At 51.6% G+C, this 26,357-nt stretch overlaps 1 protein-coding gene across 5 annotated transcripts in view; it reads left to right on the top strand.

The window, feature by feature from the left end:
- The window catches only part of TET3 (tet methylcytosine dioxygenase 3), a 109,173-nt gene that overhangs the window by 1,174 nt on the left and 81,642 nt on the right, over positions 1-26,357 (top strand). Inside the window, exons 1-3 of one of the 5 annotated variants that reach the window (XM_067704647.1) lie at positions 171-288; positions 1,112-1,837; positions 16,164-16,220. In XM_067704647.1, coding sequence (XP_067560748.1) covers positions 1,535-1,837; positions 16,164-16,220 — 360 coding nt within the window. In that variant the 5' untranslated portion in view covers positions 171-288; positions 1,112-1,534. Of the gene's footprint in view, positions 1-170; positions 289-1,111; positions 1,838-15,722; positions 15,851-16,163; positions 16,221-16,756; positions 16,859-26,357 lie in introns of those variants that run through there. The other 4 variants (XM_067704648.1, XM_067704649.1, XM_067704651.1 and 1 more) reach the window with 4 other exon arrangements.

The raw sequence follows: 26,357 nt of genomic DNA, 5'->3' as shown, positions 1-26,357 counted from the left end.
GGAGTCCCCGGGCGAGCACGTGCCGCGGCGCGCGGGGGGCGGGGAGTCCCGCGGACGCCTTCATTGCTGCTGCTGCTGCTGCCGCCGCGGCCGCCGCTGCCTCTTCCTTCCTCCTGCGCCGTCCCCTCCTCGGCCCGGGCGGGGGGCTCCGTGCGCCGAGCTCGGCCGGGCCAGGCGCTCCAGGAGGCGGGCGCCCCAGGCGGCGGCGGCGGCCGCGACGGTGGTGGCGGCGGCGCGGGCCGGGAAACTTTGCCCCTTTGTGCGCTCCGCCCCGGAGGCGGCGGGCAGGTCGGTGCAGTCGGTGCCTTTCCGGCTCCGGGGTGGGGGAGGGGAGGCGTGGGGGGGGGGCCCGGCCCGCGAGGGAGGGGACGGCCCGGGGGCCGGCCGGGGGGCCGCTACTTTGTTGCGGGAGACTAGGCGGGGGTGCTGTGGATCACAGTGTAGCGGAGCCGGGCGGGGGCGGCGGGGCGGGGCGGGGCGGGGGCTGCGGAGCCGCCAGAGCCGAGCGGCCGAGGCCCCAGAACAAAGGAGCCCGAGAGGCTGCGCGCGCGCGCCGGGCCTGAGCCGGAGCGCGCCCCCCTCCTAGCGCCCCCTCGTCGGAGCGGGCCGCCCTCACGGGTCCGGCCGTCGGGCGGGGAGCGCGGCTGGGCGGCCGGCGCGGGCTACCCCGGGCGCGCCCCTCTCCCGGCCGCTTCCGTGCAGGGGGCGCCCGGGCAGCCCCGCCGAGTGAAGCTCTCTGCAAACTTTATTTTGAAAGCTGTGCTCCCTTGGGGAGGGCCTAGCGACCTCCAGTGAGGGGTGTGTGGGAATTTTGGCAAAACTCTCCCAAGCCCATGGGGGTGGGGCGGAGGACAACTTTCTTAGAAATCTCACCTTGACCACCCCATTAAATTCGCCGTCCAGGTTTCCTTACCACCTCGTCAGGCCCTAGGCCTTCTCCCTCAGGGAGCGGGTGCTAGTGTGCCCTGCCAGAGGTTCTGGGCAGAACTTCATGAGAGCAAGCCCATTCTCTTCCCCCATCTTCCCTTTTCCCAGAAGCAGGAAGAGGTAACATGTGAAAGTTGTCCCCGAGCCCCGAGTGATGCGCTTCCCCTTTCTGTCTCTTTTGCAGGCAGCGCTGCCTTCTCCATCATCCTGACCCGGGAGAAGAAATACAGGAGGAGAAACTCCTCACCCTGCCCTGCCCCCATCACACACCTACTGGCACACCTCATGCCTGGGTCCAGAGTGGGTGAGGGTGAAGAACCCACCCATCCAAGATGATCCCGTCTCTGGGGACTGCCGCTGGTGTCCTCCCCCAGATCCCGGGCCCCATCAGGTGGGAGAGTGGCCCCCAACTGAGTCCTATCAGACTGCTGCAGAGGAGGTGAAGAGGGGTTGAGAAGAGGCACCCATCCCGGAGCCTGGAGCTACTTGCCTTCACCCTGTAGATTTTGACTGCTTTAGGAGAGAAGGACCTGTTGGTGGCCTTTGGAGGCAGGAAGCTGGACTGTGGCTCTGTCCCAGCACCTATGCCCCCACCTCTGGCAGCGTCATGAGTCAGTTTCAGGTGCCCCTGGCAGTGCAGCCAGACCTGCCAGGCCTTTATGACTTCCCTCAGGGCCAGGTGATGGTAGGGGGCTTCCAGGGGCCTGGGCTCCCAATGGCTGGGAGTGAACCGCAACTCCGAGGGAGTGGAGATGGGCGGAAGAAAAGGAAACGGTGTGGTACTTGCGAGCCCTGCCGGCGGCTAGAAAACTGTGGGGCTTGCACCAGCTGTACCAACCGCCGCACACATCAGATCTGCAAACTGCGCAAGTGTGAGGTGCTGAAGAAAAAAGTGGGCCTTCTCAAGGAGGTAAGATGGATCTTGCGTGGCTGCCCTGACCCTTCCTTGAGGGTGCTGTGTTCACAGGGGTCTTGCTAAAGCCAGTTAAGCCCGTTCTCCCGCTTTGATCCTCCTGGTCCAGCTTTGAGTGGGGCCATAAATAGGAGTGTTGCTGTCTTTGGAAGCTGCTTTAGGCTCCTTTGCCGGGCCGACAGTTGATGGGAGAGGAACCGGGTTGTAGAGGGCTCTGAGCTAGCAGTCTCATCTCTGATGTTTGCATTTGATGCAGGACAATGATATCCAGCTTTATCTCTAGAAGTTTCTTGTCCTGCTTGAAGCCTCAGATGTGTTTCAAGGTCACACCAATGCTTGGGTGATGTGGGGAGTGATGGTGTCAGGTAAGGGTTGGAGGCTGATGGGTTTGGAAATGAAAATTTGGAGTGACACGGTGTTTTTTATGCTTCCCTGATGGAGTGGGATGTTTCTTTCCCTAAATCTTTTTGGGTACCATCATTTTTGGGATGATACCTAAAAGTGTTTGGGAACTTAATGAGAAACCCATGATTTGGGTTCCCCTACTAAACAGTACTTCTTGAGGTCAAGGACCATTTATCTCTGTGTTCTCAGGGCCTGGCTCAGTTCCTTGGTGTGTAGTAAGCACTCAGATACTAATTGAATGAATGAATGATTGTTTTTGAGACACTGTCAACCCCAGGAAGGAGTACTTCCTTAATTATGAGCAGGGAGGCAGAGAGAGGGAAGGAGTTGGAATGAGAGCAGAGGAGGAAGTGGAGAGGCAGTGACCCTGCACTGGCCATCTTTCCTTTCCATTCTGGTGGTGGGCTGCCAGCATGAGGTTGGTAGCAGCTGTAACAGCGGAGAGTTGGCAGAGGTAGGGACGAGTGAAGTTGAGCAGCTTGGGAGGAGCAGTGTAGCGGCCGAGGTTGCTCCAGGCAGCGGAACTGGCGCTGGACAGAGACGGAGGCCTGCACAGTCTGTGGGACTCCCCCGCTCTGCCACTGATTTGTCCGAGGGCTCGGACAACTCAGGTCCCCTCTCTGGGTCTGTCTTCTGCCTGGGGAGATGCAGGGGTTGTGCTTGATGGCCTTTGAAGCCCTCTCTAGCTGGGCTGGAAACCGCTGTACTTCTGAGAGCCGGGGTACCTGTGGCTTCCATGGGCTGGCGGCTTGCACTCGGGATTTCCCTGACTGCTGAGTTCAGAGCTGTGCCGCCAGCTTGGTGGGGCTGTGGTCCCGTGGCTGGGAAGAAAGATCCAAGTGTTTTGGTCAGGAAAGTGGGTGTTGCTGGGATGTTTCTGCCCCTTCTCACCTTGTCTCGCCCACTCCCTGTGGAAGCTGCATATCACGGTCCAGGGACGGCGGACTGATGCTGTATTTCCCCGGTCTCAGGTTAAAGCAGACATCTGGATCACATCTGCAGCTCCCCAGCCCAGCCTGGGAGACCGTGTCCAGCTCCTTTATGTTGCTGGTGTTTGGGGGAGTTGGCATCCTGCTGGCCCAGTGCTCTGTGAGTCATTTCTGAAAGGGGGGTGGGATCAGGGGTAGGCTTCACTCCTGGGCATGAGATCTCGTGTTTTGGTATAAGTAGGACCTGCCTCGGCTACCTTGTGAAGCTTGATTCCTTTGCTTGCTTCCTGGTAGGGTTTACCTCCTTCTCTTCCACCTTTCTCTCACTCCGTTCCTCTCAAACCCTGGGGGATGAAGCGGGCTCAGCTTTCTGGACTGGAACACGTGGCTCTTGTGAACTGTGTTTAAGCTCTTCTTTCGGCAAAAATGAGGCATACCTGAGTGAAAGGGGCTGGGAGTGAAGCCAGGGGCCTGTCATCCTTGCGTGTAAGCTGCTGGCCTGGGCTTCCGGTGGTCGTGGTTAAGAGACCGGGGATCTGGCTTGGCTCAGGCTTAGAGACAACCCGGCGGAGAGATGTCTGCATCCCTGTGGACCTTGCCGTGGCCGGCCGCCCCTCTAGGCCCCCAGGGTCAGGAAGATGTGGCTGGTGTCCTGTGATCCCCCCTGGACAGAGGGTCCACGTGCTGATCTGTGCACCTGTGCTGTCCCATGACAGAGTTCTCCCAGTTTCTGGAGAAACAATGGAAAGGGGACAATGGAGTGAGCTTTGTCTTAAAGTTAACTTTCTTTGACTTAAAGAGCAGTACTTTGTTTTAAGGATAGATACTTTCTATTTCTTGATGTTTAAAAGTGTGCTTTTTTTAAATGAAATGGAGGTGTTGATAAAAATTAGATCTATTTTTTTTAAAATCTTTACTTGGCAAAATACAAAATGGTAACTAGTGTCTGTCTCCACAATTTTTTTAAATTGGTCCTTGAAGGCTGAAACTGTGGGAACCACTGTCCAGGCTACACTGCATTTGACGCATGTATCTCTGGCAGAGTTGACAGGCCCGAGAGGCTGTGCCTGAGTGAGGGAGCCCAGGGAACCAGCCCAGCGTTTACAGCCCCCAGGGGACTGCTGAGACCTTCACTAGGTCTGAGCAGCCATGTAGCAGAGGGGACCTGTCCCAGGATTTGGGAGGTCAGCAAAGGAGGAGACCCGTAGAACTTTATTGTTTTTCAAGCTGTATATGCTGTTTATTATTTTACTTTTTTAAATTTTATTTATTTTTTTATACAGCAGGTTCTCATTAGTTATCCATTTTATACATGTTAGTGTATACATGTCAATACCAATCTCCCAATTCATCCCCCCACCACCACCCACCCCCGTCCCAGCCACTTTCCCTCCTTGGTGTCCATGTGTCCGTACGTTTGTTCTCTACATCTGTGAGACCCATAGAACTTTAGAACTTGGCCCCTGCTCTTCAGGTGGGACAAGACACAGCATCCCAGGAGCCTCTTGGGAATCAGACCCTCTCTTTGCACCTGTGCTTCTCAGCGTCTCCTCTTCTGGGCACCTTTCTTTACTTCCATCCTGTCTCTACGTCCTCCAGCTTCCTTTGGGGCTTCTTCTGAGCTATCTGCTGACAGCTGCTTTGTGTCATCCTGTGAGGGGGGAACATTACCTTGACTATCTTGTCTTCCTTCCCTGCTCCTCAATTTTTTACCCAGTGCGGGTAGGTGGTGCAGCAGAGCCCATCTACTCAGAAAAGTTCAGCATTTTAGTAGTAGAGGCAGCTCCCAGGGCTGGTCCTGTCCACCACAGATGTAGGTGACTACTTACTTCTCTGGGCCCTAAAGAGAGGTAACACACCTGAAGGTGTTCATTCCTGTAACTGAGGTCTTCCTTCCTAGTTCCAGGGAGGATTGAGATCCTAGGCTGATGTCGGAGGCTATTTGACTTCCACATTCTTTTTACCTGAGTGGTGGCTTGTAGCACAGTGAAGACGGCTGATTAGAAAAGTAGGATTTGGTGAGTGTGAAGATACAGAACCCAAAGTAAGGGCTGTGCCGCTGACTCTCTTGAGCATTGGTTTTTTCATATGTCAGATGGGATAACCCTTCTTTGTGAGGATTAATTGAGATAAAATATGCAGAACGTCTAGCACATGGTAGGTAATCAGTGCACGGTGACAACACATTCCTAGAACATCTAGAAAAGAATTAATCTTTATGCATAAAAATTGTGTCTGTTAGTCTCTGAGCTTTAATTGTTTATTAAATGTTTGTTTCAAGACATCCCTACTTGCTCATAGAACTGTGGGGCCAGGCAAAGGGAGGGAGACATTTGCCGACCTCTTTGCTGGGGGAGGAGGCTGGACACCCAGGAGCAAGGAGCCGCTGTGGCCCAGGGCCTGACTGAAAAGTTGCTCATGGTGAGGGACGTAAATGTCTGATAAAAAGGGTAGGAGAAAACCCCTTTGTGAGAAAAACTTCCCTAGAAGTATGTATACATAAGGCTGGAAGCATGACCGAGAATGGGTGAGAAATGAAGGGAAATAGAAATATATATGGTGTGTCTAGCCCTCAGCCAGTTGAATTTAGTGGCTGAAACAAAGTTCTATGCCAGTTTTGAGACAGGATACCTTGGAATCGGGGATCTCTCAACAATATCAGAACCTGACCACTTCTTGCCTCACCTGCTAGTAGCTCTGGCTTCCTGAAGATGGAGGCTATGAGGAGGGATGCTGTCAGGCGGCACCAGTTCCCACCAGCAAAGGAAGAATTGATTGGTAAAGTAGAAGTGATGAGACTCTTTAGAGAAAGGGACCCCATCTCAGCATTTCTGAATCCAGTGAGAAGCTTGGGCAAGGAGAGGTGTTTACCATAGACTTTAGAAAATAGTTTTTCGGTTGTAAACAGTTTTAACCCCATGGCTACAGACTCTAAAAGGGAAGTTAGCTGGAGGGGTAAGATTGCTTTTGAAAAAGGAAATGCTGACTTAACTGTCCTAAATGGTGCCCTAAGGAGGAAGGTGGTGGGACTGGGGAAGATCTGAACCGTCCATGTGGCTGCTTGGGCTGCTGTCTATGAGTGCAGATAGTAAAAGACCGTGCTTTTTACATGGAAAGGGGTGCGCTTCAAGTGTAGTCTGACGCTTTAAGAGGGACATAAGAGAGTCCAGTGGCCAGAATGTGCTGAGGTGGTGGAAAATGCTCAAGACAATAAAAGGCTTTTATATATTCCCAGCAAGAGCATAGAAGGAAGAGACAGTCTTACAGCTTTGGAGCAGAACTAGTGACAGAGAGAGAGAAGCCACTAGATCCCTGTCATGCCAGGGAGTATAAACTGGGGAGAGACCACAGCATGTGTGGTTAGGAAAGGAGAGCCAGCTACCCTACCTGAATCTGAGTCATTCACTCCCTACTGCACACCTTCAGATATACTCATGGAATGATATCGTTATGGAATTCTGATGGTTGGAAGAGGGCCAAAAGACCAGAGACAGGCAGAAAGTTCCATTTTTCAAAGAGATTTTGGAAATTGTAAACCAATGTCAGTTTTTGACAGTTCTAGAGCAGATTTTTTAAAAGGTGGTTCGTGAGATTTAGAAAGACAGTGGTGAGCTTTGAGGGTCCCTGTGGTTCTTTACAAAGAAACTCAGTCAAACCAATGGGCCTGGATTTCTGCAGATAAATGTTATTTCCTGCCAGCTTCGTGGACAGATCAGAGGACCAGTTTTTATTTAAAGTCATCCTGAAGAGGGCACAGGTATAACTGCCTTGTTCAAACTTTTAATCAACCAGTGTGGATCAGGGATTCCATGTTGGGATCGCCTGGATCCCACCCCCAGGGATTCTAGTTTGATTGGTCTTGGGTGGATCTCTACTGGGCTGGGGCTCCCCAGGTGTATCTAATGTGTAGTTACAGTGGAACTCCTCTGACACAGGTGAGAGCTGAATGATGGGCACCCACCTGGACTCTTTACTGCAAATTGCTCACCTGAGTCTTAGGGCACCCGAATGGTTTACAGCCATACTTCCTCCTTGCTAATCAGTGGCCCAGCAGCATCGCATCATCTGGGAGGTTGTTAGAAATGCAGAATCTCAGGCTTTACATCAGAATGACTGAATGAGAATCTGCACTTTAACCACATTCCCAGGTGATTTGTATGTCCATGAGAATTTGCGGAGCTGGTCTATGGCATTTCTGTGAGTGGAGAAGGGGACAGAAGTAAGTCTTGATGAACAGAGGTAAAGAACTCCAATTGCAGGGACTTCCCTGGTGGTCCAGTGGTTAAGACTTAGCCTTCCGGTGCAGGGGGTGTGGGTTCGATCCCTGGTCGGGGAGCTAAGATCCCACATGCCTCGTGACCAAAAAATCAAAACATAAAACAGAAGCAATATTGTAACAAATTCAATAAAGACTTTAAAAATGGTCCATATCAAAAAAATCTTTAAAGAAAAAAGACGTAATGGGAATAAAAATTTGATATATTACACTTAAAAAAAAAGAACTCCAGTTGTCAACAAGGGTAAGGAGGGTGATCCAACCCATTTACCCTGTATGCCAGGGAGACAAGAACATCTTGAGATTTACTTCATGTTTATTCTTGTTTTTCTGGAGTCCATTTCTTTCTAGTCTAGTGAGTTATCAATAAAATAAGCCCTTTAAGAACTTGTGTGTGTGTTCTGAGAACAGTTGGGAAAGGGTTCTCAGAAGACGTCTGCTGCTCAGCAGTCTGACTTGGAACATGGGAGCCCCACGAGAGAGTATTAGCTGGTGGTAGTTGTGAACAGGAGGAGCACACCCATAGAAACCGGGGTCTCATGGAAGGGTCTGGAGGCTTAGGAGCTGAAGGGATGTGTGCCCCCTCTTCCTAAGATGTAGGTAGGAGCAGGTGTGATCAGTGGGTAGGTGGGTGGTGGCAGCGGTAGTAGTGGTGATGCAGATATTTAAGTTGAATGATAGAACAGGGGTTAAGAAGATTGGGGGCAGTCTGGAACAATGGGCTTCAGCCAAACTCAATGGAATTTAATCAGGGTAAATCCAAAGCTCTGCACTTGTTTTTAAACAAAGAAAGAAATAGCAGGTAGGAATAGCTGAAACTCTGAAAGGTGTGTTGACAGCCTGTCTCTAGGAGCTCTGTCAGAGTAGTCACATGCAGGACAACTGAAGAAGATGAGTTGTTCAGCTTGGACATGAGTGGAGGAACGCAGGCTAAGACGAGTCCTGTGTGGAAGAGGGAGTCAGTTCCTTTGTGTAGGGGAATGTGTGGAACTTTTATTCGAGGGTAGAAGTTAGCAGGTAGACTGAATCCATGTTTGTTTGTTTGTTTGTTTAACATCTTTATTGGAGTATAATTGCTTTACAATGGTGTGTTAGCTTCTGCTGTACAACAAAGTGAATCAGCTATATGTATACATATATCCCCATATCCCCTCCCTCTTGCATCTCCCTTCCACCCTCCCTATCCCATCCCTCTAGGTCATCAGAAAGCACTGAGCTGATCTCCCTGAATCCATGTTTGAAAACAAGAATTTTCTAACATTTATAGCTGTTCCAAGACTGAAGAACCAGCCCTGTGCCTGCGTGGGTCTGCGTAGAGGCTGGATGTTCTGGCTGGGATGTTACAAGGACGTCCTCTGTCAGGCGGGGTCTTCCACATGTGGTGGTCTCTTGCTCAAACTGTGTAAAGTATAACATATTCCTTAGACAACTACATTGCAGAAGAAACATCGCTCTTAGGCCATAACGTTTTTGGTCAATTTCTAGACCTGATTGATCTCAGACCTGGGTTGGAATATGGTCTGTAAACTCTCTGAAAATTTCAGCCAAGTGTGTGAATGTGCAGGGGTATATTTTCTCAGGGGAGAGGGGCTGTGGTTTTCAGCAAATTCTCAAGAGTATTCTTGACCTCCCAAATTTAAGAAGCATGCTCTACCTGAGCTGTCCAATATGATAGCCATTAGCCATGTGTGGCTACAAAAATTAAAATTAATGAAAATTAAATTCAGAAACTCAGGCACACTAGCTGCCTTTCAGGTGGTTTGTGTGTTCGATTTTTTATCAATATGAGTAGTTCTACTGGACATGGAGTTTCCCTGCGGGGTCTCTGAACCCTCACTGAAGACTGTTTCTGGGTTGGAGACATAGCTGTCCCAGTTGGTTATTCCTGGAAGGATATTCTGGGATAGGGTTCCTGTTCCCACCCCAAGGTAAGTGGTGAGGGGTATGGAGGGGGCAATGCTTTCCTGGGTTCTAAACAACCCACGGCAAAGCTTATTGCTTTTTTTTTTTTTTTTTTTGTTTAACTGAGCATGCTCTCTTTATTTATTGCTTCCCTTGAAGGCATGGGCCATGTTTTAATTATCTGCTGTGGGGAAAAACAATAGGAATGCGGTGTGGCTCCCCATCTGAAGGTGCTCTCTGAAGCTGCCTGGGGGAAAGTGGCTTCTCCCACCCTCACTCGTACCCAGCAGCCCCGGTGAACCTTGCCTGAGGGCTCTTACTCGGGCACATGCCCCACCCCAAGTCAGCAGTCACCTCTCTGCCTTGGGCCTCTCATCCTGGAGAAGGGAGTGTGGTGGCTGGGTGAGTTGAAAGACCACATCAGGGGTCTCGGGAGTTGTCACTGATTCCTCCTCCCCCTCCCATCACTTCTTTATCGTTCCCTTGTGGACTGAGGGCAGGATGCTCAGGAAGAGAGAAGGTGTTGGAGAGGAATACGACCCCTTTATCTACCTTGAGCCCTGCTGCACTTTGGCTGGGAGAGTCCTTTAGGGTTGCTTTGGGCCTCTGCCTGAGTGTGTCTGTGCAGGGCCCAGGCTGCTGGCACACCTGGAGTGGACACACCCCTCTGTGGCCTTGTCTCCTGTCATTTGCTTAAGAAATCTGATAACCTAAGTTTTTATTAGTCACTGAGGGAGGGAAAAAAAAAAGCCGGCGCCCCAGTGTGGGGTAACTGGCCAGCCTTCCGGTGACCACGGGGGGTTGCTTGCTTGCTTCAGGTCGCACAAGCTCTGTTCCTGCGCTGCTGGCTCTGACCTGTACATGTTCTAACTCCCTTGTGCCCTGTCTCCCCACACCCAGCCAGGGAATTCGTGGACAGAATAATGCACCTCCCACTACTAGTAGAGCAGCAACTCTAGATGCTCCAAATGGAAAGGGAGTTGCATTAGGTAGAGTCATTTGGGAGCGTTTGCCAGAATGCACGTGTCCCATAGTCCCCCACCCCATTTAATTACTGCCAGAGGAAGCCTCAGGAAGGGGTGTGGAGATGCTGGGTCAAAAACAAGTAGCAAGGTACCGGACCATAGAGTCTGTTCCCTTCTGAGCCTTTCTTGTGGGAAGGACACTGGGTGGCTCTCTCTGGTCTCATTTTGTCCTGTCTTTTTCTTGATTTCTCTGCCCTTTAAGAGTAAGTTCTGGGTACCCCAGTTCCCTGGTTGATGCTGGGAATGATCCTGGAGCCCCAGAAGAGAGAGGGAATGGCATCCTCTCACCATGAGCCTGGGTCCTGTCTGGATGGTTGACGCTGCAGGATGCGGTGGGGGTGTTGGGAGCCAGTGAGAGGAGAAGAGCTGGTGCTAGGAGGATACGGAGGAGAGGCACCTTCCTGGAATGCTTCCTCAGTCCCAGGACCTCCAGTGTCCCCTGTGCCGGGGGAGGGCAGCTTCTCTCTCTGGCGTCGCTTAAGTTTCCAGAGACAGGACGTCATCTGCTTTGACTGGTATACCTGCAAGTTGCCTTCCCAGCCTCCTTCAGCACATCTTGCCTGGGACTGGCTGTGTGCGAGGCGCTGCGCTGAGCCTGAGCCATCGGTAAAGGGGAAGCAGCATTTACTATGTCCTTAATGAGCTCACAGTCTGGGGAGGGAGGCAAGCGTGGCAACAAACTATTAGTCTGGTAGGGCTACAAGGGAGGGATGCCTTGAGGGCAGAGACCAGCCTTAGTCACTGTTAGGTGAAGAGAGACCATCGTGGAAGGGAAGGGACCTGTTTTGAGAGTTTCAGCGTAGGGATATGTGAAAGATGAGGGGGGGTACTTCTAGGAGGAGGGAGGCATCTCCCCTGAAACTGAGCTGTGCAGAGATGCTACTCGAATGCTCACGGCTGGTGGCAGTGGTGTGGAAGGACGCGGACAGACCACAGGGCACCAGCTGAGGGTGTTCATGGGTCCTCAAGGTGGAAGGTAAGATGCTTTGTGTTAATTATTCTTGGTAGTCTTCCCCTGGGGCTGCCCCCAGGTTTCTAAACCACTCAGTATTCCTGTCTCAGCTTCTCAATGAAGGTTCTGTGTTATTTGCTTGGATCCTGGAACATTTGGTGGTCCAAGGCTATTGAATTTGGGGTGGGGAGACCGTGATGAGGTTCATAGAATATAAGACCTTCTTACAAGCATTTAGGATGGCTTGTGGGGTGTGGGCAGAGCCACAGCTGCTGCTTGTCAGCCTGGGGGGGTCTGGGTGCATTCTGTTTGTTGGTATGGAAATATGCAGGTGGAGTTGCTGGCTGGCTCTGCTTTCCCTCTGACATCACTGGGTGCCTGAGTTCAGTCTGGTTCTATTGCATCTCCAAGGAGGAGCACCTTTTCTTCCTTTGCTGCTGTTCTTTCACCTCCTTGTCTTTCTCCTCCCCGAGATTGCCGTTGATACAGACTTCCGCTGCCAAAGCTAATTGTGAGGCCTGATCTGTGAATGAAGGCAAAGGCAGTTCCCATGACAACTGCAAAGAGTTTGAAATATAGGGGATGATGTGTGTGTGATGGGCTGCAATTACTTGGGTGGAAATTGATGTGTGGACACTGGTGACTTCAAACATAGGTTCTGAAGGTGGAGAGGATGTTGGGTTTCTTTGGCAGATCCTTTGTGTGATGGAGAGGGAAGGGAAGGTCACAGATTTCCCCCACAGTCGATTCCAAGTGCCTTCAGTGTGTGGAATGCTGGGAAAACAAAACAAAACAAAACAAAAAAAACCCCGGGGCTTTGAAGAGGCACGACTCTAGCCATTCTGGTTGGAGAGGCAGGACACACAGAGACAGATAGCAGTACCAAGTGTCAAATGAGAAACATTGGAAGTGCTGTCAGCTGGCAGAGGTCTAGGGTAACCTGAGAAGGCTTCCTGGAGGAAGTGGGGCTTGAACTGAGCTTTGAAGTAAAGCCCTGTGGGGAGTGACCTCCTTTAGGACACAGGCATGGCAAGAGAGGAGAAGTTGTCATCTGCCCCCTGCCAACTCTAGAAAAGGTAGGTTGATAAGAAAATCATAGAGCTACACAGAGCAGCACCAGCTGTATTGCTACAAGTGGCGGGGGCGGGGGGAGGCGAGAGCCCTGCTCAGTCTCCCAATTTTTCAATCTGTAGAATGGGCATTAATAATTCCTGTCTCATTGGTTTGTTTTGAGGGTTAAATAAGATACAGTACATCATGGTCCAGTTATGGGGCTTGGCGTGGCGTTGCTGCTTGGTTGATCCTCCTATAAACCCCCCCCCAAATCTGTCTCTGGATGCATCCCCATTTCCTAGTCTTTATATATCTGTGTAGGTTCTGGCCTGTAGGTAACTGTGTTTCTGAGGTTCTCTGTGTTGGGGTATTTTGTGGGTTCTGAGAGTGAGTTAATCCATTCACCTCTCCCTAGTGGGGAGGGCTGTGGCCCCATTCCTCCTGCTGGGAGTGCAGTGGTGTCTAGGGGTCATGATGGAAGGTGGGGAGGGACCTCCAGCTCCTATGCAGAGGGGTCCCAGGCACCTCTGGGTTGGTCACTGTGAAGCCCCAAGTGTAGAAAGAGGGGCAGATAGGGGAGGGGGTCAGGTGTGAGGTGTGGAGAATGTCCCCGCTGGAGGCAGAGTGGCCCCAGCATGCGCCTCTGTGTCTCCTTGGAGCTGTAGCGTTCCAGGTGCTTCAGAAAAGGGCAGGAGGCCAGGGTGGGATAGAGATGGTTGCAGGTGCCCTGCCTTGGGGACCACGGGCTCTGCTAGGGTGTCTGCAGTCTGCGGGGGGTGAGGCGGGACCTGTGGTTCAAGCAGAGAGTCAGGGTGGCTCTTGCAGCCTTGTGAGGAAGACGTGTGCTGGCTGAACAAGGCTCGGCCTCGGCTATAGTTCAGATGGCAGGTCGTGCCCTCCCAGGAGAGCAAGTATTCCTCTGATCCCTGGGGACCTCAGAGAACAGGTCGACCAGGAGAGTGTCCTCTACGTCTCAGTGCCCAACCCCCTGCCTCTCCACCCTCCTTGTGTAGAAACTCAGCTCAGCACATTCCAGCTCTGTGCAGAGCCTAGTGAGTAGGGAAGACGGGGCCCCTGCCCACGTGGGGAAGACGGCCGTGTAAATAAATAACTGCACTTGGTAGTGACGGCTCTAGAGGAGGCCCCAGGAGGAGTGGGTGAAGCTCCTGAGGGCTAGATGAGCTGGGAAGGTAGCAGTGGCAGGTGACATTTGGATTAAGCCTTGTACCATATTAGCTTGCCAGGTGGGGGAGAGGGAAGGGAACCTAGGCAAGGAGCAGCATCGCCAAGTCTCTGAGGCATGAAAATATTACTGTTCTTAGACCCATAGCTTAAAGGGAAGTGGTCTGGTTCAAGAGACCCTATCCCTCTTTAAGTTTCCCTGAGGTTGGCTGGGAGAGAGGGCTTAAAGAACTGGAATGAGAAACACCTGGGTTGGAATTCTAGCTCACCACTCACCAGCTGTGTGTTGATGGGCAAGTAACAACATCTCTAAGCCCATTTTCCCATAAGGTTGTGTGTGGACAAGTCAAATGAGATGCTCCCACAGCATGGTTGGCACAGGGCCTGGTACCTAGCAGGGGCTTGATAAACTGTGGCAGCCACAGCAGCAACGGTATTGATTGTTACTGTCCAAGCAGTGTTAGTTGCTCTTATCCAGCAGCAGACTGTATGAGGGTGGGTGGGGCAGGGGTTTTGGGGACTAGGATAAAGGAGGGACTTCACTTGGCCTGGCCGAGGTAAGAGCCAAGGGGTGCAGAAGCCCATGGCTCAGGACAGTGCTCCTTGCCCTGCCTTGTCACCTGCCTTCCTCCCTGCCCTGGGGAGGAGCCCAGTAGGGCTGCTCTTTGCCCCCAGAGGTGAGGCAGGTGTGGGTCCTGGTGCCTTCTGGAGTCTCCTCACCAGAGCCCAGCTTTGCTGTCTCTCATGAGGCAGCTCGTCCCATTCTGAGTACCCCCTTGGAGCTTCAGGGAGGGGGCAGTAATTGGGCAGGTGTGGTGGAGTTGGTAGCAGAGCACATCACTGAAATGAGCTCTCCCACATCCTAACTAGTCCTACAAGTCACATCTGTGAGTTGAAAAGTAGCACACAATGAACTCTCTCAGAAATTGAGTGGTAGCTAGCAGCACCTGCAGTGTGGCAGGCACTGTGTTGCATTTTTTCACAGAATCCTCACACCTTTGTATGAGGTAGCTGCTTCTGTAAAATAGAACTGCAAAGTAGGCTAAGGGAGGTAAGGTACCACCACCAAGGTCCTGCAGCTAGATAGTGGAGCCAGGAAACTGAACCAGATACATGAGTACCAGAGACCATATAAGGGTCCCCCTCCTAGAAGACAGAAGCTCTGGGGTGTTCAGCTACAGGGAGGGGATGGGGTGAAGCAGGATGTCTCTGGGTTGCCTAGGAACTGCAGGGCTTTCCTCTCCCCATTCTGTTCTTTCTCCTTCAGTCTCCTGGGTGCTGCAGCCTTCAGAGGCTCAGAGTCTGGGCTGCTTCCCCTCCTCAGCCTTTCCAGGGGATGGGAAGCCCTGAAGTCTGGAGGCGCCTCCTCCTGTGGCCTTTCTAAAAGAGGAGGAAACATTGAGGGTGGTGGTGGTGGTGAGGCTGTCTGGAGGGGGTGGCCTATGTTCAGGCACTAGGGATGAGTATTCCTAGGGTGAGGTGGTGTTCGTGTGCAAGGGAGGGCAAGTCTGACTTGGTGAGGCTTTGAGCCACAGGCAATGTTGGCTTCAAGAGGAAATCTGCTGGAGGGAGGGAGGAGTAGGACTGCATAATGGTTGAGAGTCTGGTCTGTAGAGCCGGATAGACCTGCCTTGGAGTCCCAGTGCTGCCGTTTTCTAGCTGTGTCACCTTGGGTAAGTTACTTCACTTGTCTTGCCTTGTTTCCTCATCTGCAAAATGGGGTAAAGGTTCATACTGCCAAGGCTTTATTTTTTTCTTCTAAGATTGCAGGGGCTATTGCTTTTATAGCGCCTAGCACTGTCCTAGCTGCTGCTAGGATGAGGCAGTTGCTGGTGTCCTAGGGCTAGAGAGTGGCCTGAGGGGGAAGCCTGCCAGCATCTGCTCGACCCCGACGCAGTCTGCCTTTGACCCTGTAGATGCAGAGGATGCCTCTGGGTATTACCTTCTGGTCCCCGACTCGGGAGTTGTTGAGGGTGTCCCGGGATTCCCCGCCTATCGGGGAGCGGCGGCGGGCCTGGGCCACAGCCAGCTAGGCTCCGGCACCCTTGGCTGTGCCCCCGCCTCCCGGCTGGGCAGGTCCAACCCCCGGCGGCCCTGCCCCCGCTCGGCCGGCGGCGGGGATTGGCTGGCGAGCGCGCCGCCCCCTCCACACCAGCCTCGCCGGCGGCGGGGAGGGGAGCCAAGCCGGCAGCTGGCCGCCGCCGCCTCTGCAGTGCCTCCCTCCGTGCGCTCCGGCGGGGATAATGGGAGGCCCGCCGGCCGATGCACCAGAGGAGGCCGGCCGAGGTAGAGCGGGCAGGGCGGGGAGGGACGAGGCTAGACCGGACGCAGGAGGAGGGGCAGAGCCCTCCTGGATCTTGGGAGGGTGGAAAAAGGAGAAATGAAAACAAAAACACTCTGGAAGGCGAATGAGCCCTTCCACCGCGCGTCTGGGTGGCAGCTGGAGGCAGGAAGATGGTCCCTGCTATCCTTTCTTTCCGAGGCCCCGTGCCTCCCCTTCTCCCCCTTTCCCTGCAGCGGTGCTGGGGGTGCAGCAGAAGGACTTTGCTGCTTTCCTGGTGTCAGCCTGGCTCATCAGTCTCTCCGGCTTCTTTTGCAGGTGGAAATAAAGGCTGGTGAAGGAGCCGGGCCGTGGGGGCAAGGGGCTGCTGTCAAGGTACCTTGTGTGTGTGTGTATGTGTGTGTGTGTGTGTGTGTGTGTGTGTGTGTGTGGTAGAGGTGAAGTGTTTGATGGGATTGGATAAAAATAAAGGGTCTCCTCTGGTGATCCCTTAATCTCCCACTGTGTGTGTAGCAGCAGCTGAGGGGGAGGGGCGGCGGGGGTGTGGGCGGCCAATGAATTCTCAGGCCTGTGTGGGTTTTGTTTGGATTCTTTTTGCTTTCTCAGCTGGATGGTTTGGGTGCAGTTGGGATTGGGTTTGTTGAACTGGTTTTTTTTTTTTTTTAAGACATGCAACCCACTCCCATCCTTGCCTCTGGAAATCTCTCGAGAATGTCCCTGCCACTGTTGGTTTGCATCCAATCTGCAGAAATCCTGGGGCGGGGGGGGGGGGGGGGGGGGGGAGAGGTTAAGGGGGAGGGGGAATTGTGCTCCTGAGTCTGAAGCTGATAGGGTGTCATTAGTCATGCTGCTGTCACCATGGAGATGGCTGGAGGAGAGGAGGTGGTGGGGGTGAGGATATTTTGGGTAGGGTGGGGGCTGATGCAACATCATGACTGGGAATCCTGCAGGCGGTCGACTGCTGTTACTCTGTGCAGCTTGGTGTCTGGGGGACTGGAAGGGAATGTTACCAGGTGCGTGGGAAGTGGAGAAGGGGGCACTGAGCTTCTCCGTGTGGTTGTCTCGGGGCCAGGGCTGGGGTATTTGGGGCAGGGCAGAGTCTGTGGAATATAAGCCATTACGAGGAAACACAGATGTTCCTCCCTGGTTGGCAAGGACCAGGATCAGTAGGTTTCCTTGGGCTTTGCCCTGTTTTCAGGGCTGGGGATCCGCCGTGAGTTTGGGATTACTCAGCAGTATCCTCTGCTGGCCCAGGGTGGAGAAAACAGAGCAAGAGGCAGCTCAGTGTGGCTGCCTCTCAAGTCAAGAGAAGAGAGGCTGGGGAAGGAGTGTAGGGACAGGTAGGCAAGGCAGGACTGGATGGGACTTCTAGGAGGAGGGAGCCCATTCCTGCCCCTGCCTCAGCTCTGTCTTCTCCTTCAGCCCCTGGAGCCTGTGAGGAGCTGGGGGAATCTGGTTGCTTGGGTAGCAGGTGGGTGAGCTGCTCATGTCCCCAGATGCTCTGAGATTTTTCTCCCTGGGAATCCTCCTCTGGCTTCCTGGGAAAACTGCGGGAAGCTCCCTGGAGGCGCTGGAAGTACCACCCTCACTGCCTGGGTGGGGACGCTGTCAGGGAGGGGCTCTGCCTTCCCAGAGGGGATGGGGGCTACTGGGTGAGGCTGCGGGGTGGATCAGGAGCTGGGGTGGTTCCCTGGCTTCCTCCCAAAGGAACTTACATCAAGGAAGTACTTGGGGGAGGGCAAGAAATTTGCTTCTGGGAGAAGGAGAAGGGCCAGGTGGCATTGGCTCTCCTGGGGAGCTGGGCAAACCTTGATGAGGACGCTAGTAGTGGGTGACCACCTGGGACAAGACCGTGGTAGGCCCCTGAGGCAAGCAGAGGTGGTTGATACTGGCGATGCTGTGCGTGGGGAGGAGAGAGCTGTGAGCTCACTCCACACCCCTTCTCCGGTGAAACCCCCAGGTGTCACCTCCACTTCCACCTCTGGCCGCCCACTGCTGTAATCACCTGTGTGCTGTTGAGGGCTGTGGACACGGAGATCATGGAGTACACCTGTTCTGCCCCCCACCCTGGGGAAAGCAGGACAAGGGGATGAGGACAGGTAGGCTCAGGGAAGGGGCAGCTCCCTCCCTCCTCTGTGTCTTTGGCCTTGTCAGCCAGAGCTTCTCTCTCTGCTGGGAGGAAGGACTGCTGGCAGGTTTGTTTACTCCGGAAAGCACCCCCTCCTGCCTAATGATGGCTTCTCTTCAGGTCTTTCCAAGTGTGTTCTCCTTTCCTCCCTGCCTGCATTCTGCTGTCCCTGCCGTCCTGATGGAAGCTCCCAGCTTAATACCACCACCCTTAGTGTTGTGGGCATGGAGCAGGGCTGCCTGGAAAAACAGAGGACGCCCTTCAAACATGTCTTCCTCCTTCCCCCTTCTCAGAGTGGGGCCTGAGCTGGTGGCGTTTTTATTATTTATTTATTTTATAAAATGTATTTATTTTGGCTGCGTCAGGTCTTAGTTGTGGCACGCGGGATCTTCATTGTGGCACGTGGGATCTTTCGTTGCAGTGCGCGGGCTCTCTAGTTGTGATGCGTAGGCCCTAGAGCTCACAGGCCCTAGAGCGCGGGCTTAGTTGCCCCGCAGCATGTGGGATCACAGTTCCTGCGTCCCCTGCATTGGAAGGTGGATTGCTAACCACTGGACCACCAGGGAAGTCCCGGGCAGCGTTTTTAAAGCTCTGAGGTGTTTGTGCTCGTTTTCATCGTTGTCTGTTGGAAAAGCCTAGCCTCCTCTTGGTCCAGGTTGCCACTGCCAGCAAGCACTTGGATCTGAGCCCCTGTTCCTGGTGCCACCTTCCCCCCAGATAGTTTTCTTAGGTGGCCAGTTGAGTGTGGTGTCCCACATACTCTGGTGGAGCAGTTTTGCTAGATCCTCTTCCGTCAGGAAGTGGTGGTGTAGGAAGATGTGTGTGGCGTGTGAGCTCATTCAGATCAGGCAAAGACTCTGGGACACAGGACAAAGGGGTCTCCCAGTCTGTGTTCCCACAGGATGGGCACAGGATGGGTAAGCCCCCTGGGTGAAGGGTATCCAGCAACCAACGGGAATGTGCTCATCTACTGTGTGCTGAGTCCTGCCAGGGTTTCAAGAATATTCATGATGTAGGGTGTGCGTCATGCCTGTCACAGGCATAGAGTTGAGCTTGATGAACGCACGTGGTCATTTACTGTCTAGCGTGTTACATGTCTACTCACGATACCCCGAGGAACATGCCATAGCATACGCTGTTGCCACTGCCTCCCTCTTCGCAGCCTGGACAGGAGTGAGTGCCCAGTGCCGAGAGTACCAGGCTGCCCTGCTCTTGGGCTCCCACACTGCTCCCATACTCTGCCCCATGGGAACCCTCCACTGGCTGAGGATGTGTGGAAACTGTTTTGGAACTGTGCCCAGGATCTCTGCCTTCTGTCTCTCCTTTGGGCCACTGCTCCTTTTGTCAAGGATCTGTGATCCTCAACTTGCCACACACCGTGGGTCACTCCTACTAGTTCTTTCTCGCCTGCTCTTCCCACTCTCCAGCCCTCTGTGTGGGTCCAGCAGGAAGTCTTTTCTCTCTGAGGTATGTTTACAAGCAGTAGTGAACTTGGGGAGATATGGAAGCAGGTGAGCATATCAGACGATGGTAGGAAAGGAACCAACCAAGAGGATTTCAGAGTTGAGTTTGAGAATGGAAAGAGAGGGCTTCACCATGCACAAGAAGTGGTAGAGTTAGAGTCCCAGAGCTCAGCTCCACCTCCTTGGTGACCCCAGCCATTTTTTAATGTTGTGGGAGAGCGGGAAGACTTTGTAGTACAGGTAGGTGAGTGAGCCGAAGGGAGAGCCTTCCTGCCCACCACGGTGCAGGCCCTGGAGCTACCTGCAGGGGTCACTGTGATGGCTCCTTAGCCCCCTTGCTGGGCTGGCTGAGGAGGGACCTAGGTGCTGGGCTCCCTCCAGCTGTAGATGGACATTTCTGCTAGAAACCATCATTGTGGTCTTGCCAAGTCCCCTCCCATGCCCCCGAGGCTGTAGCAGATGGTTTGGCTGGCTGGGGATGGGGGCAGGGAGTATTGGGAGGCCTTGGTTTGGCTCAGCTTTTGGGTATCTTGTCTTTCCCACCCTGACCTCCTGGGCTTTTGGCCTCATTTTCTCTCCTACTCTGGCATCTGGCAGTCAGCTGAGGACTCCCCCTCATTACCAGCCTGTCTGGAGCTTCTGAGGAGGAGATAGCTTCCTTATCGATTAGTTTAGGAAGCCTTTGGGCAAATAGAGATGAGGTGGCTGAGACAGTTAAAATCCACAGATTATCACGCTATCCAGAACTGTGATCCTCTTCCCATTCACTTTATCTCCCTTTCTTCCTCCCTTTGTCTTTCTGCATTTACTGAGTGTTTACCACGTTCCAGGTATAGTACTAGGTCCTGAAAAATAAGAGAAATTATGATTTGATGTTCACAATATCACTAGAAGTAAGAGACATCGACCAAGTTGCCTAAAACTGTAACACTGAGCGCGAAAACCATCACTGGCAGGTGTTGTCGTTGTTGTTTTTAAATACAGTAAATGCTTTTGATCTTTGTGCTGTGGTTGTGAACTGGCACGGGGCAGACCAAGCCTCTCACCCCCAGCCAGCCCTGCTCTTTACATCTGCTTTCATCGTCGACTTAGTGGACCTCCTAGGACTTTGAAGGAAGCATCAACATGCCAACCGTATGTTCAATAAGTTAGTGTTTCCAGGATCTGGCGAGTACAGATTAGCGTAGTGGGGGTCAGAAATGGACCTGCTGAGACGATAGCTTAACTTTGTTTTGTTTTAATTTTTAAATTTTATTTTAATTTTTTTGGCTGCACTGGATCTTCGTGGCTCCGCGCGGGCTTTCTCTAGTTGAGGCGAGCGGGGGCTACTCTTGGTCGCGGTGCGTGGGCTTCTCATTGTGGGGGCTTCTCTTTGTTGCGGAGCACAGGCTCTAGGCGCGCGGGCTTCAGTAGTTGTGGCTCGTGGGCTCCAGAGCGCAGGCTCAGTGGTTGTGGCGCACGGGCTTAGTTGCTCCGCGGCATGTGGGATCCTCCAGGACCAGGGATCGAACCCGTGTCCCCTGCATTGGCAGGCGGATTCTTAACCACTGCGCCACCAGGGAAGTCCTGATAGCTTAATTTTGAAAGGAAGGTGTTGGCTTTAGATGTGTTGGGTTTGAGATTCAGGAAAAGCTGGAAGAAAATACTGTGCCTGGGCAGTTTACCTTGAACCTGAAATTGTCTTCTACTCATTTGAAGTGTGTGGGTCCTGGAGCCCTTACTGCTTTAAGGAGCGCCCATGAGGCTACTGGCTGGGAAGAGGAGGATGAGAAGTGCAGTTGTCCAGTTTCTTTTCCTGTCTAATCCCAACTCTCCTACTCTTGGGTTCTTTCATTAGCCATGCGGCAGTCCCTGGACTTTAGTCTCCTCTGTAAAATGAAGGGGTTGCCTCCAGAGTTAGTTTTTCTCAAACTAAAAGGGGGGAAGGACCTTTTTCCTAATTCCCAAAATATTGCAGACCAAAACAGGTCCTACTTTGTACAACTAGTTGGCAGCTCTAGCCACGTGTGGCTCCCCTCAGGAGTTCAGCACCATCTAGACCAATCTGTTAGCCATTGGATGAGATGGTCCAGCGAATGTATACTTGGACAGAGCAGCAGGTTCAACTTGCAGTGCTGGTTTCTAAAGGCTTATTCTTGGTTCCTGTGTTTATGTTGTGGTGAACTGGTGATAAACAGTTTATGGGCCATTCCCTGAACAGCATTACTTTAGAACTTTGCTTCTGGGAGAGCAGAGGGTCTCTGTTTTGACCCCTGTCTTCCGTAGTCTCAATCTTGGGGACAGAGCCACCACTTGGAAGAGTAGAGATCTTGCTGCCCCCGAATTCTCTTGGAATACCTCAAAAGATTTTACTTGCATCTCAGCCTCTGTAGATAAGGATGCCTCCTGTCTGTCCTTTTATATCTGCAAGTCTCAGGTTCTCATGGTGGATCGTCAGAACCTGTGGGGCAGGACTGTGTGTGTGTGTGTGTGTGTGTGTGTGTATGTGTTTGTGTGCTGCATGACTTAGAGGAAGAGAACAGTTAAGGCAGAGGCCAGGCCCCTGTAGTTGCCAGAGTGAACTTGGGCCCTGCCAGACACTAAAGTTCCATTGCCTTGGGCAGGGTACCTTGACTTCTGAGCTTTCTCCATTTGGTGGCTTGAACAAGTTCAGGCTGTGTGAAGAGGGTGCTGCCTGACTGTACCAGGCTGTGCTGGAGCCAGAGCCAGGAGACCGTGCCTTCCCAGTTAGGATCATTGTTGCCCTGTACCAGAACTCTAGTGGGAGAATACAGAAATGGATTTCCAGTGGAGTGCTGGAGGCTGTGCTCAAGAGATGCCTACCCTGTTTTCCCTGGCACTGCAGATTCCTTTCTCTTCTCCACCTGTGCTCTCCATCCTAACATGCTCTTCTCACAGCCTCAGCCCATCCCCATTCTCACCCCTCGTGCTTTGAGCTCAGCCCTAAGTAGACTGAGCAGAGAGAGGGCCTCCAAGAGCACTGCTTTGCAGGGCATGGGCAAAGGACTCCTTGTGTCAGAGTTATCTAGGAGCTTGTAAAAACGCTGCAGGGCTGCCAGGCCGAGAGAGCCATCTGTTGGGGTCACTCCTGTGGGTTCCAGTCACATAACTAGGTAGAATGGATGCAGGATGACTGGGTGTGGGAGCCCCAGAGGTGAGTGTTGGAACCTCTCAGCAGGTGGGTTGCGTGGCATCCCCTTTTCACTGCCCCTACCGCTTGTCCCTGAGTCAGGTCCTACCTGATGATTGAGCTATACACTGACCTCTGCCCTGTGGCCCTTTTTTCCACTGTTACTTCTCCTTGGTTCCTGTTTTCCAGCTGTGGGTTCCCAGTGGTGTCATTTGGACCCTGGGTAGTAGTTAGGGCTTAGTTCTGGGGTTGTGTGGTTGGAGTGGTATATGCCTTGGGGCTGTATTGACAAGTGATCTGGAGCAGTCTGAACACCCAGCTGGGAGCCAGAGCCCAGGGTTCGGTGTCCAGCCCCTGGGAAGCCCCTCCCCCTTACTTTCCAGAGGCTGCCTCCTCCATGTGGGGGTCTCTGCTGAGGTCTGGGGAAGCGGCATGTGGAGGGAGACCTGGGCGGGTGGCAGGGCGCTTCAGCCCTAAATACTTGCTCCCCTCCACAGCCTCCACCAGGATGCGCAGGGGCCACGCTTCAGCTTGCCTCCAGAGTTGCCAGCGGCCGGGCCCTCTGGTTCAACTAGTTTAGTGCATATTAGAATCGTCTGTGGAGCTTTTGAAAAAGAAAATATCAATGTCTAGGCCTCAGACCCAGAGAATCTGATGTAACTGGTCTGGGGTGGAGCCCAGGCCCCAGCATTTTTCACAGCTCCCTAGGTGACTTAAATGTGCACTCAGGGTTGAGAGCCACTGCCCTCATTCATTTTGGCTTTCCCTGTGTCTCCTATATCCCTGGCTTGCCCTGGAATTTTTTTTCTCATCTATTGATAATTATAGTGAAAATCTTTCCAGATCCTGTATTTATTAAGACAATGAGACATGTCAGGCAAAATACTGGATTGAGTGTTCTGATCCATAAGTTCATATTCAAACCAGAATTTAAGAGGGAAATTCTGTAGCTGATGACAGAAACTCAGTGTTCTCCTCTCAGCTTTTAATTTTAAAAAACTTTCATTGAAGGATAGCATCCACACCATAAAAGCACATACTGTGTACAGCTTGGTGAGTTTTCACAAAGTAAGTACACCTGTGTAACCAGCACCTGGATCAAGAAATGAGTACCCTCACCCCATTGCCATTGTTCAGAATTTCTGAGGCATTTGGGCAAAGTAGGTGAAGCTATGCTTAGTATAGCAGTGTTTGCTTGCTTTGGGCCTGGAGGACTTCAGCTGGTCCTCTCTCAGGAACACCTTTACATGCCTGTGTGGGTGTTCCTGAAACTGAGTGGATTTCGAGGTGATAGGGCGCAAGGCAGAGGAGTCCTGCAAGCCCCTCCCTGGTGTTACCCTCTATTCTGTCTACCCTTTACTTCCTTTTCCACCTTGGCCTTTAGGCTTGCCAGTCCTCAATCTTGGCTAAATCCAAAAGTCTGTAACATCTTTTGGCTTTTTAATCTCTTTTTTGATTGTATAGATACTACATGTTCCTTGGAAAAATTAGAAAATAGAAATAAATAGAAGGGAAGAAATTTGTCCATAACTCACAACCTGTTTAACCATTTTTAACTGGAATATCCCTCTGCACTCGATTCTATGCACACTGGATGCTTGTTCCGTGTTCTTTATAAAATTGGAGTCATGCTGCATTATAGCCCACTTTTCCCTACATAATAACTCACTGCAGTGCTATCTGTTGAGCACTTACCATGTGTGTGTCTCATGGGGCAAAGTTTTCATAGTTCTCTCTCTCATAGTTCTCATGACAGCTCCAAGTCAGATGGTGGTAGCCCCACCTTTCAGATAAGAAAACTGAGATTCAGGACAGTAGTATGACCAAGGGCCCATGTTTCATAAGGGGGTGGAGCTGGAATCAAGGCCAGGGATGTCTTTTTAACATGGTTTGAAGATAAAAGATATTTCTCCTTCACCTACTGATAAGGTGAACTGTGTTAATACAACTCTTAATACTGAACTATCTTTGCATTCCTGGAATATACCATGGTTGGTAATGGGGAGTTTTTTTTTTTTTTTTTTTTTGCGGTACAAGGGCCTCTCACTGTTGTGGCCTCTCCCGTTGCGGAGCACAGGCTCCGGACGCGCAGGCTCAGTGGCCATGGCTCACGGGCCCAGCTGCTCCGCGGCATGTGGGATCTTCCCGGACCGGGGCACGAACCCGTGTCCCCTGCATCGGCAGGCGGACTCTCAACCACTGTGCCACCAGGGAAGCCCGGTAATGGGGAATTTTTTTAAACATGCTGTTTTGATTTGATTTATTAATGTGGGAGTTTAGCATCTATATTTGTGAGTGAGATTGATCTATAATTTTCATTTTGTGTTTTTATTGTCAGATGTTGGTATTAGAGTAATGGTAACTCCATATAATGCATTGTGAAACTTTTATTCTTTCTTTATGCTCTGGAACAGTTTAAATAGTCATTTTATTCCTTAAGGATTTGGGAAAAAAAAAAAATCTGCTGGTGAAACTGTCTGAGCCTGGTACCTTTTTTGATGGATGGGTCTTTGCAGCTTTCAGATGTTTTTCCCCCTGTGGCTGTTGGTACAAAACACTTACTTTGCCTTTTCCATGAGATCTGTTTTCAGATTTATTATTGATAGCATAATGCATATATGGTTATTGGTTTTCAGTTTCCTCAGTATCTGATTTTTTCACTTTCTTAATTTCTAATGTTGTATATTAATTTTGTCTCTTTTCCTTCCTTAGCTTTGCCAGTTTTATGTGATATAAAAGCAGATTTGTCAGTTGTGCTTTCTGTTTTCTAAAGCATTAATTTCTGCTTTCATCTTTATTAATTGTCTTTTTCTTAGGTTTATTTGGTGCGTACTTTTTCTTTCTTTAAAATATTTATTTATTTATTTATTTGGTTGCACTGGGTCTTAGTTGCGGCTCACCAGCTCCTTAGTTGCGGCATTTGGGCTCCTTAGTTGTGGCATGCTAACTCTTAGTTTCAGCATGCATGTGGTATCTAGTTCCCCGACAAGGGATCAAACCCAGGCCCCCTAAATTGGGAGCAGAGAGTCTTATCCACTGTGCCACCAGGGAAGTCCCCAGTATGTGCTTTTTCTAGATTCTCAGTTGGATCCTCAGGACACTCTATTTTTTCTATCTTTGTCTGCTTTTTTCTTCTTTGATCACAAACACATTTAAAAATATGACTTTTTCTCTAAGTTATACTGTGGCCTCCTTCTCCAGGTTTTGATATTTTATGTCTGTTGGAGTTCTTGGGGAGATGCCGATGGCTTACCCAACCTGAAAATACCACGTCCTGATGTAGCCTGACTCCATTCCTCCTAACACAGGCCTAGTAGAGAATCCCTGTATGTGGAAAAATGTCAAGGCCAGACAATGCAGTGCCTGCTTACTTTTGGGGGCTTTGTCTCCAAACCCCTAGGAAGGGATCTAGTAATAGCTTACCAGCTTAGCAGACGGGACCTGTGGAAAACTTTTTTTTTAAACCCAACAAGCAAAATCAATTTGAATTACTAGGACCAGAGCATATCCTAAGCCCAAATTGAAGTTTTAGTAGTATTTAGAAAAGCCTCACACATTAGCACCGGAGAAAATGAAGCTAGAAGCTAAGGATAGAGAGAAAGAAACATTTGACCTAGAGCTCATGGCCCAGCTGAGCTGGCCTAGGCTGCAGGTTCAAGTCTTGCTCCCTGTTCTTTCATGCACCTCTAGAAGCTATGGCCCAGTTGGTGTCCTTGAGGCTGTGAATAATGTCCTAAGATGGAGAGGACAGTAGAAGACAAGTGAGGGATCCATAGTGCTAGAAGAAACAG

The sequence above is a fragment of the Pseudorca crassidens genome, chromosome 14 (genome assembly GCF_039906515.1).
Source record: "Pseudorca crassidens isolate mPseCra1 chromosome 14, mPseCra1.hap1, whole genome shotgun sequence".
Lineage (NCBI taxonomy): Eukaryota > Metazoa > Chordata > Mammalia > Artiodactyla > Delphinidae > Pseudorca > Pseudorca crassidens.
This window is presented reverse-complemented; position numbering and strand designations above follow the sequence as displayed.